Genomic DNA, 11,681 nt, shown 5'->3' with positions numbered 1-11,681 from the left:
CAGCCAACCTCCTCTGTTGCTTTTTGGGTTTTTTTCTGTTTGTAAATTCCAGATTTCTCCCTGAAAGTTGTTCTTTCCTGCACACATGTCTCCTGCAGCACCCGAATGTCCATGAATATGAACATGTTTGCCTGTCAGAGCTGATGTGAGACGCAGCTGCCACTAGAGGATACTGTTGACTGCTGAGAAATGCTGCAGAATTCTGCGAAACGCCCAGAAAGTTGACAGTTGCATGCAGTTGGGTGATAAAAGCAGGGGGGAGATAAAGCTGCTTTTACTGATTCTTCTGGAATGCAGAGACTGCATCGCCTCATTTTTTACTTCCTTATTACCATTCTGTTGGTTTCCAGTGATCACTGGCGAAACTTGAAACAAGGAAATTCCCTCAAAACAATTTCATGTCAAATATAAACTCAGAAGAACCATTTCGACTCGAAATATTCAAATATTTTTGAATGATTAATGCTCAAGTGATAAAAAAATAACCAGTTTCAAATTAGCTAAAGAAAAAGAAGAAAATAATTTGTTACATAAAATGATAAAGAAAGAAAAAAGCAACTAAAAAGAGCTATGGAGACTTATTATTGTGGGGGGAGGTTGGTTGTGTTTTTTTGTTTTATTGTACATTGTTTTAAAATCCAACCTTAACCCACAAAATAAAGTGTTTCCTATTTGTTGAAATTTACCTTTTTTTTAGTTTTTAATATTCTCAAAACAACTTTTCTGTCTTTTTGTTAACGCGTTTTAACAGCTTTATTCCTGTTTTTACAGTTTGATCTGTATAAAAGTTAAATAATGACATTTTTTTGTAACTGTTTAGTAATGTTTATGTTGGCTGGACTTTGAGGCTTTAAAAAAATGCAGAAATAGATTTTGTTTGCTTCTTCTCGAAAGTCAATGAAGGAGTTGGCTTGAAAATATCTGTACATGATTTTGGACATGCGCAGATGGGAGATGCCATATTGAAACGGGGGCAGCTGAAAGACGTCGCTCGCGCTGCTCTGCTCGTGCGGACGAAGAGAGGAGGGGGGAGAGGGAAAAAAAAGCTCAGAGGGGGGGTCTTCTGGAGGAGAGGCGACAGAGGAAACCTGGACAGGTAAGACAGGTGACGCCGCGGACGGTTTCCGGTCGTTTTCGTGGTGGTTCTGCCCGTTTCGACGGCACAAACAGAGAAGAGTTATTTTGGTGCACGAGGCAGTTTCTGTAGAAACGCGAGCCGAACTTGTTTAAAAAGTCTCCCACGGACTAAATTGAACGGTTACGTCGTTTATTCAGTTTCCTCTCCATTTCTTCTAATTTTTTTTTACATTTTTTTCGAACTATGAAGGATAAAAAATGACTTTAATTCGCGACTGCTTCAAAGGGTTCAGTTCGGTTTTGACGTCAAGTTTGTAATTTTCTTTTGAGTCACGCGGGATTTCTATTTTCTTCTTCTTCTCCTTTATTTTGTCTTTTTCTGTCGCACGCGGAGGTGCGGGAAAGCCGCCGGAAAATACCGGACACTTCCAAAATGTCAAAGCACTCTCAACATGGCGGTGCTGGCGAGGAGAAGCGAAGAACTGCGACTTAAAATCTCTGAAGGAGGAAAAAATACACCGGAGCCACTTCGCGGGCCCGGTTCGGTTTCTTTGGGTGGGACCGAACGAGGTTTAATCAATTAAAATTAAAAGGCGGTGTTGGCGACTCCGTGGGAGTTTTTTTCCGCTGCAGTTTTTGAGTGTGCAAAGTACATGACCGGAGCGGTTACACCCCAGTCACAGCCTCATCTTCCTTATGAGAACTCAACGTTTCCTCTTTCACTTTTATTCCAAAATTCTTATTCGACATCCTAATTTCTGTCCTTCTTTGCCAAATCTCTCCATCCTCCATTTTTTTCCTGCAGTCTCATGGTTGTAGTCGGTGTTTTTTTTTTGGTGACAAGCCGCCGGATTTCAGAATAAAAGGATGAAAATAAGGTGACGATCGCCAGGAAAAAATGAATATATCAGGCTTTTAACGTCCACAAGATACATATATTTGTTTCCATGGAGCTGCTAGTTCTGCTGGATGAGGGGAAAAAAATCTTTTTTAATCTATTTATGGGAAAAAAATTGTCCGTTTTTTTTTACATATTTGTGGGGCTTTATTTAGAAAAACCCCACAATTAAAAAAAAAAAAACCTGAAACAAATGCAGAAAACAGTTAGACATCCAGGTGCTTTCCTTCATCTGATCATGCTGATCATTAACCAATAAGATTATGGATCATTATCCGATTAGATCATGATTCTTACTTATTTTTAAATTAATATACATGTATTTAAACACCAAGGCGTATACCTTTATTTATATAACTGGAGAGCAGAATCAAGAACACACAACAGATAAAAACATGAAGATTTAGAAAGAAAGAGGGGAAAAAAGGGTGATTATCACTTTAAACGAAAGTTCTTTCTGTCAACTTCCTGGTTAACCTCAGCAGTAAACAAATCCTAAACATCTCTGTTGTTTTTGAACATTTAATCCACAGTTTTTCCTGCCTCAAAGTTAAGCTACAGTTCCAGTCGATGCATGAAAAGAAGCCAACATGTTTTACAAACTGATTTCTTTTTTCATCTGTAGTGGAAATGTCCAAAAAAACTCCCGAAGCTTTAGATGATTTTTTTAAATTGACGACTGTATTGGTTCGTCAGGGCTTTTTCTTGTACAAAACTCTTCACCGACACTTTACTCGGAAGATGTATTAAGTTCCGTTGACAATCGCGCATTCAGTTTAAGTCTATATACTTAAAATCCAACATCATCCTGCAATCTTATAATCACATTGCCTGAAAGTGTATTTTACTACACCTTACTGTATTTATAGAAGGACGTCACAAATATTCATACTGAAATTTTCGGGAACACATCGGGAAAATCCAAGTATTCTGACACTTGTTACTAACCAAAAGCCAAACCCCTTTACTACTCTTGGATTCGTCTAAAAGCGGAGAACTTAATAGGTTGTAATGCATTAAAACCCAGTGGTAGTTAATCTCCTAAATCCCCCATTTAAATCTTTGGCATAGAGGAAAGCAGAAGGGCAGCACGTGGACGCACAGCACCCCATCTGTGGGATGATCGATTAAAAACCTAAACAAAAAAAAGACCTCAATCTGAGACAAATGTTCTGGGATTAACACTAGTTTAATCCGCAAGGGACCAATCTGGGATGCTGCCCTGAGGGACGCCGCAGGCTATCTTTGTATAAATTGGGTTGTGGGAGGAAATTAAACCCCAAACTATTTGGAATTGGGTTTAATTTGGTAAACTTGATGACAGTAGCAGTTGGCGGGGCAGAGTTTCCTGTCCCTCAGGGCTTAAAACTCGTTAGACTGGTGATCTCAACAAGCGTTAAATAGAAACCGTCTTTGAGCTGATATGAAACCCTGTTATACATGCGTGTCTGCAAACCTAAGTAACAATAAAACTAGGCTGAAGATGCCAGAAGAGATTCAAATGTTTATGTAAATCATAAATATGTCGGGCGGAATTTACGGGAAATGACGTCCAGAATCTGGACTTTGATGCATTTCCTGTTTGCCGGCTTCGGCATTAATGGATTGCCATAAAACATCCCTGAGCTTTAAATGTTTGCAGGCTTTTATTTGTTGGTTTTTTTCGCAGGCTGCCTCTAATTTCTGGGAGGCACAGGTGGGAAATGAGAGGCCTGCAGGTCCCACACTTTACAGGGGATGTTTGTCAAAGCCCCAAATTAGAGCTCATTTTAGCCACACACTCGGTTCACTGCAACCTTTTTTTCCACTGAAACACCAAAACAATGAAGTTTGTGACTTGAATTGCGAATTAAGCAAACGGATAAGTAGTTTAAAGAATAGGGAAAGTAATAAATGTTGTAAAAACAAAAGAATATCTGTTGATACACTTTCTGGTTTAGGCTTTTCGCTTCACTGTAAGGAAATCTTGTTGATCTGGCTGTTGAAGAGGGTAAACTTGGCTCAGAATCCCTTTGCTGAAATGTTGGAACAAACAAATGGTCTGTGCGTGGGATAAAACTGCCACTTCCAGAGGATTTTCAGGAAAAACCAGGTTCAAGAGCTGCCGTGAACTCCTGCCGTCGCTGAGCGGTTGAAGGAGCTGCAGAGGCTCACAGCCGTGACGCAGCAGCAGCAGCAGCAGCAGCAGCGTCATGTGAGCCAGATGAGCTCAGAGGCTTGTTTACGCTGTGGACATGCAGCCGGGGCCGGCGTGGGACGTCAAGGTGGTGCGTGCGATGGGGGATGGCGCACGCACGCTCTTGTGACTGTGGCAGGCATTGTGCATCAGCTCTGCAAACACGCCGCAGCCTTCATCCTCAGAGTTTCAGTTCTGTTCTGGGTTGCTTTTCTTCAGACTCTTTTGTGTCCTGTGTGGGCGCCCAGGACCGGACGCCTGGCTCAGCCAATCAGGGAATATTGGCCTTTTGTTTTTTGTTTCGGGAGCTTGTTTTTAAGGCCGACAGCCTGGAGTTGTTTTGGTCATGGACTCACTCCTCAGCTCTAATATCCAGGTTAATGAAAGTAGGTGGAAACGTAGTTGTGAGCCTCTGCTGATGTGACGGCTAGCTGAGGACGACCACGAGGTTTGTGTGACCAACATGCTATTATCTGGCTGCCTTCAAGTAAATAAGGCAAAGCCTTGTTGTTGTTATTTTTAGGTCTATTTTGCTTTTTTTTGCCTGCTTTCTGAGCCGTTCCGACATGTTCTCCTGTTTATCCCCAGCTTGTTTATGTAACTTTAATTATGCTGCAGGAGGAAAGTCTCTGTCTGAGGATTTGCGGGGCAGCTGATTGGACGAAACAAACAAAAAAAAAAAATAACCCTTTTGTGACATTGCAGTGCCGTGAGAGCCGAGGACAGGTCTGCAGATTTGAAGGGCTGACAGAGAAACTGAATAAATGTGTGAAGTTGTTCTTTTTTTGTGGTGAAATCCTGCTGACTGAAAACAGAGGAGCAGCAGAGGAGCAGCCTTCCTTCTTTCTCTGCTGCGTGTCAAGGTTCTGCTAACAAGGACAGACGGGGTTTAGATGTGCTGGCGGCTCGGTCGAGATGAAAAGACGCTGATAGTGAAGCCGGCTGGTTTGTTTCTGCGGCGGCTGCAGCAGCAGCAGCAGCAGACCGTGTCGGACCTCCAAGCTGAAGCTTTTTCCATGTTTGTTAGCATCACTTTAAAAGGTTTAACCTGAAAGGAGTGGCGCTCTCAGCACACGTGGGCATTTAATCAGCTTCCTTTTTTAACTGTAGCCCAGATTCTCCATTCTTTTTGCTTTCCAGTGATCTGCCGCACTCTTCGTGTACTGTTCTGCAGGAACGGTTGCAGAAAAAGAAAGCCCACCTACATTTTATCTGTTTTATTTGTAATCTGATTCTGAAGGAAGTTTTGGTTTGGAAAACTACTGGATTCTCTCCAGCACACCCAACTCATTCTTGACGCACGTCAAGTCGCTCGGTCTCATGTCAGAAATGCACAGAGCCAACCGCTAAATCGAAACCCCCAAGCTAGCAAAGTTAACAAAAAAAACCCAAACGTATTCGGAAAGTTCTTTTGTCAGAAGAGAGCCAGTGAGGAAACTGAAGAGCCTTCTACTTCAAAATAAAAGAAAGCTGCACTTAACAGACATAAACCAGTAGTCTATACTCCAAATATGGATTTACTGTGACGGTTGTTCCCGCAGACCATATTAATGATGAAGAATATTCAGCTGTAACAAGGATGCTGCTAAAAAATTTGTTCAAACGGTGGATTCATGTCTATTACTAGAAAATGCCTGTTTTAGTAACCATTTTTATCGGTCAAACCTTAAAAGTTGGAAGAGGTTGAAGTTGGCGTCTGATTTTCTTTAATTTTTCTTTTTTGAGCTTCCACCTTATGGGTTTAGGGAAAATTTTAATGATCCCTACACTAAATGTAGCGTCCAAATAAAGTTTAAAGAAGCTGCAGATGTTTTAAAGAGGGTTAAGATAAAGTTAAGCGAACCTGTAAGCTAAAAACCAAAAAAATCTAAACCAATCAGAACAGATTAGGTCTGCCAGGTTTGATTTATTGCCATCCATTTTTTTAGATTTCTGAATAAAACTGGCTGTGCTTGTCCATGTAAAAACAATTCCAGTGGTGGAATATTTATATTTACAGGCTGATGTTTCCTTAAAATACATCTTTGGTTTTTCTCTGACTTCATTTGCTTTTTTGAGGAGATTCTTCTCACTTTTTGCTCTAAAATCTTTCTTTGAAACACAAACCCAGATGATTCATCAGCGTAGTTCCTTTTACGCTTCTGCACGCCGTTGTTTATGTAACAATGATTCATCCTCATGATTGTTTGCAGTCTGTGACCTTCTGTGTTGTTTCTGCTCATAAATAAAGGGAATTCATTTGTTTTTGTGATAAACTCTGGAAAAGAAGAATGCCAGACAATTAAAATGAATGGTTTTTTTTGTTGCTTTAATAATTTTTCCTTTGATCTGTTATAAGATAGATAATTAACTCCACTCTGACGTGTGTGTAGATGGAGATCTTGTGTTTACATCCTCCCTTCATAGTTCTGTTGGGCGTTGATGGAAATTTCTCAGCAGCCAATCACATGGAGGCATCTTTGTTCCTCAAACTTTCAAATAGCTTCAGTGCTTTTATGGTATATTCACCCAATTATGCCCCAATCTACTCTGTCTGGCTCTGATTGGGTACCTGTTGGAGTTTGGGATGTAATTACTTACTCAGAGCATTCTGTATGCAGGAAACTAGCGAATACAATGAAGAGAAAATCCCTTTTATGAAGACCGAAACTCAGACTTTTTACCTGAAATAAGTAAATGTTAGCCTCTTCAGATTGTTTCTTGTCAGTTTCTCTTCATGCAAAAAAAAAACAAAAAACCCTCCCACTTGTTCAGTTGTTCCTTCTAAAGAAACCGGAGACACTTTCTTTTAGCCAAATCTTTTTTCCAGAGAACTTCTAAACAAAATTCCAACTAGGTGCTTTCAGTTTGTTAAAATCAGGTCAGACAGCCTCAGAAAACCCCTGCTGAGTTTGTGTTTTCCTCTGCTCCAGGGTTGTCTGGTGGAAGTGAGGGATGCAGTGAGGACGACCTGAGACATGTCCAGCAGGATGCAGCGTGTCGCCCAGGAGCAGCCGCTGGCCCTCACTGCAGGGAAGCCACGCCTTCCCACCAACGGGAAGGAAGAGGAGGTGAATACAGGTGAGCCGTTACACCAGTAAACCCCACAAAGAACACACAAATTCATGTAACTATAGGACAGAATCATTCCCTTTTACTTTGTTTTTAGTCAGCAACACTTTAGAGAACTTCTCGTTTGTTTTATTTATTTTTCCGACAAGAAAACTCATCTATCAACGGCTTGGAAAAAGATAAAAACATTTGTTCTGCGGGGTTTCCACTCATGCCCACCGACGATTTTAACAAATGTGAGATTCCTAAACGCATCCCAATCATTGACTGTAAATGAGATGGACTGAGTGACCCCGCCCCCCTGGTGTTCCAAACAGGAAGTGGCTCCAAGAAGCCAAAATCTAGACTTCTATAGAGAAATAAACAGTCGTTCTATTGGTCAGGATAACCATTATCCGGTGCCTTTTTTCAATCATTTAATACCGGAGCTTCATTTCCAGTGTGGACATTCTATCGACTATTATAGCATTTAATGTAATTCAAGCAGATTGTGAAGCTGAGAAAAGCGGTTTTGCGACACTTAATAATAATAAAAGTGAAAAGCCGCTTTCTCCCACGTCAGAAACACCTGATTCATATAACCATAAGTTAAGGAGCGTGTGTTATTTGGGTGTGGCGGCCAACGTCAACAGTGTTAAAGGGTTAATGATATTTTTTCTGCAGTGGAAGATGTGTTGTAAACTGACCAATCAGATGCTTCAATAAAAGTAGTTTGAGCCGGCTTGCCGCCATGTCCAACATTTAAAACGTTTGACAGATTTCCTGTAGCCCGGTTCAAGTGGTAGGGGTGTGGCCTTACAGCAAGCTCACTCCTGATTGGCCAGAGTGGTTGTCATAGAAACTGACTCTGACCAATCACTGCTCACCGACGTAGTCTGCCTCCAACACGGTGGTGTCCGTATTGCTAAAACACGGTGACTGTATCTTCTGCTTGTCAATAATCAAAGTTTATCTTTGATTTATTCTGGAAATTATCAATGTTTCTGTTTCCACGTGTATGTGATGCAAACATAAGATAATGTAAACAATAACAGAGGTAAACATCTGGCAGCTCTTGCATAAATCATAGATGATGGAGGAAACATGAAAATAAGCTGCAGTTGTGCTTATTTGCTTTAAACAAATGTTAGAATCTGGTAAATATAAATTAAAGTTTGACTTCATTGTTAATCACAGTATTTAATAGCTTTTTTTAACTGAACCGAACTCGAATGTAAAAAAACTAATTGATTTTGAATCGGGAATTCAATAAATTAAATCTGTGGTTTGGAAGCTCTAGAAATGTCTTCAGGGTTCAGGAAACAAAGGCTTCATCTCATGGAAGACTCTCACAAACCGTCCATACGGACAAAAATATACATTTTTAAGACAAAGGGAAAAAAAAGAAATTCTGTTTTCCGTTTGAAAAGTGCATTTCCCCCCCAAACCAGACGGCGTTCTGACTCTGCTGCTTTTGTTTGCCAGACCTCTCAAGGGAGAGTCTGTGGAGGAATTCAGGTCCACTCCTCTTTGCCGTTTCAGTTCTCACACATTGGACGGTTCTCCAGCGTCTCTTTTGTCTCAAAGAACCAAATCCCAAAAAGACTTTGACTCCAGAACCTTTCATAGGTGGACCTGCTGCTGTGTTTGGCTCATTGTTGTGCTACAGAAACCAAATCCTTGTGAAATTGATCTTGTTGGCTAATAGAAGGATTTTTAGCAAAGCAGTCCCACAGCATCACACTACTGCCACCGTGTTTGACAATGGTGGAAGAAATCCAAAAGATTCCATCAGCTGTGATGTGAGTCTGCAGTATTTTTTTTGACTGATTTGATGAAAGATTCACTACAAGGAAAATTGTGTTTTTGCTGTTTTTATCATGTTCTTGTAGCATTTTTCTCATGATGGACACGAGGGAGGACATATATAAAGAAAATTAAGATTTAAGCCGTGATTCTGAGCATTTTCTTCATTTAAATCGGGATTGATCAGGAGCAGACAAAAACGCCTCGTTTGGAAAAAGTTCTTGTTTTCTGGCCAAAGTCTTACTGCCCCGCCCCGCTCCTCCTCCTCCTCACCCCTCATGTACGTCTTCATTTTTCCCCGTTGTCCGAGCTGGCTTCTAGCTCAAAACTGTATGGCTGGATAAATCCGTTCTTTTAGCCTATTTTTCAGCCTATTTAGGCCAAAAAAAATGGCCTAATATTAAATGAAAGAACACTAGAAAAGCTTTTATAAAAGGAAAAAATATAGATGGGGTGGGACTTAAAGCACATAAAAGAGAATATTGCCTCATACCGGCGTGTTTATAAAACTTTGCCTTTTATTTTACTCTTATTTGATAAATAATAAAGCCACGTTTTATGTGAAGACAGCAGCCACAAGCATCTGGCTTTAGTAAAGTAAAAATCGGATCAAATTTGGTTTACAAAAACTGTAAAACTATCAAATGAATGAACTCAGTAGTGGTGGAATTATAAAAGTTCGCTTTCTCCCACTCATTTTCAAGCAATACATCAAGTTCTACTTGACTTTAGTTAATGATCACTGTATTTAATAAGAAAATGTGATTTATGTGCCTTTTTTGTTTTATTTTCTGTCTTTTTGATCTATACATTTCAACATTTCTGTAATGAGTTTAATAAATATGTGTAAATTCTTTATGGCTTTGACTACAATGCTTGAAATAAATAAATAAATCAAATCAAATCAAAATTCATCCGCCTGTCAAATAATGGAGGATCTTTAGTTTGTAGCTTCAGTTGTTTCTGCTTCTCTTTTGCCATCACTGGTGTCACTTTTCCTTCAGTGTAGGTTTTGGAAGAAATCTAAATCCATGAGAGGCGAACAAGTTTTTTTTTTGTCATTCAGTCAGTTTAAAATGTGATTTATTTCTTTTTTTTGTGTATTATTTCCAGCTGGGATGTAATGTTTGTCACTACTATGAGGTGTTGGCTTTGGAGGTCAGCGATGTTTGTTACGTTGTCACGCTAGCGTGTTCAAGCGTTTTTATTTTTTTGTTTAAAAAAAAAAGCCATTAAACTTCTTAATAAATATGTCAAAAAGCTTAAAGAAGATTTTTTTTCCTGTGTGACTTTTATTCTTTTTTTAACTTTTCACTTTTATCTTGTTAAAGATCAGACTAGTTTGCGTCTTTACATTTCTTTCACTTGCTGAAGCTCGATTTGCCTTGTGTGAAACGATGACTGATGAATTTTTGCTGTCAAATGGGCCTGCTGTGTATCAACAACGCACCTCAGAAATGTCACATTTGAATATAAACAAACCTTAATTCAATTTTTACTGCAAAAGTTTTAGTTTTCTGCATCGGCGTTCCTGAAACACAGCACACAGTAGAACATTGAACTTTTCTTTCAGGCGAAACATGAGAAACGCTGTGAAGCAATTTCACACTCGGCGCTGCACTTCCTCCAGCAAAACACGAGTTTGAGGTTGATGGTATGAAAGATTGACGTGCAGCGAAGAGCGCCGGCTATATTAAGACATCCTGCCTTCATTTAGTGTCTGCTGCTGCTGCTGTCTGTGTTTTTCTGTAGGTTTTTGTTTGTTTTTATGCTAAAAATGTCAGTTTGGATTTAAAAAGTTTTCTTATTTACCTGACTGACTTAAAATTAGATCAAAGTGAAACACAACCCGTTTATGGATGTTCACCCTCCCTTTTATAGTACATAAAAAAAGACCACACAAAATCTCACAGCCCCCCCCAATTTCATCTTCTTTCTCAAGACGATAAGTCGGTGACTTTACCGATTTTTCTGTTGATCACCTGCAGATTCCATGGAGGACGAGGCGGAGTTCAACTGGGAGGAGTACCTGGAGGAGACGGGAGCTGAGGCCGCCCCCCACACCACCTTCAGACATGTGTGTATGATCTCGCGCTCGCTCTTTAATCCCGTCCCTCCGTGATCCCTTAAACACAGCCTCGTATGGCGCTTCAATGCGTCCTCCTGACGCACGCTGCCAGTCCACCTTTGCTGGGCGTTAAAAACGGATTTGAAGGTCTCTGCTGATGCGCAGAAACGTAAACTCCCATAGCAACGCCTTTTCTTTGATGTAGGTTGTTTTGAAGTTTCTGAGCCAAAAAAAACCCAAAACACGTTCCTGTTAAAGAAGATTAACTGGAGCTTATGGTTTATTATGTTAAATATAATCAAAGTTTATGCATTTATTCCCTTTAACAAAAGTAAATAAAAACAGCCATTTTTTTTTTTCTTTTTTAATATTGTTGCTGTGGCAACAACAACCATGCTAGTGCTTTTAGCAAACATCGTTTTGTTTTCCATGAAGAAGAAAAAAAGCAGGATCTGGAAGAAAACTAAATGTGATTCACTGCTGCGTGTTTCCAGGAATTCAACAGTTTTTAAAGATAAGTTCAGTTCAGTGTTTTTAATTGTTTATTTATCAGCAGATAAGCTGCTCTGTTCATAAATCTGTTAGACCAGCAGCTGGAACCCTCCAACAGAGTCGAGAAGCGTAAA

At 40.0% G+C, this 11,681-nt stretch overlaps 1 protein-coding gene across 3 annotated transcripts in view; it reads left to right on the top strand.

The window, feature by feature from the left end:
- The first annotated feature begins 964 nt into the window (after positions 1-964).
- sfmbt2 (Scm like with four mbt domains 2) overlaps positions 965-11,681 on the top strand; it is a 53,764-nt gene continuing 43,047 nt past the window's right edge. For 2 of the 3 annotated variants that reach the window (XM_011491304.3, XM_011491300.3), the window contains exons 1-3: positions 965-1,096; positions 7,064-7,211; positions 10,976-11,064. In XM_011491304.3, the coding sequence (XP_011489606.1) occupies positions 7,109-7,211; positions 10,976-11,064 (192 nt within the window). In that variant the 5' untranslated portion in view covers positions 965-1,096; positions 7,064-7,108. Of the gene's footprint in view, positions 1,097-4,217; positions 4,600-7,063; positions 7,212-10,975; positions 11,065-11,681 lie in introns of those variants that run through there. The other variant, XM_011491301.3, reaches the window with a different exon arrangement.

Source organism: Oryzias latipes, chromosome 23 (genome assembly GCF_002234675.1).
Source record: "Oryzias latipes chromosome 23, ASM223467v1".
Taxonomy (NCBI): domain Eukaryota; kingdom Metazoa; phylum Chordata; class Actinopteri; order Beloniformes; family Adrianichthyidae; genus Oryzias; species Oryzias latipes.
This window is presented reverse-complemented; position numbering and strand designations above follow the sequence as displayed.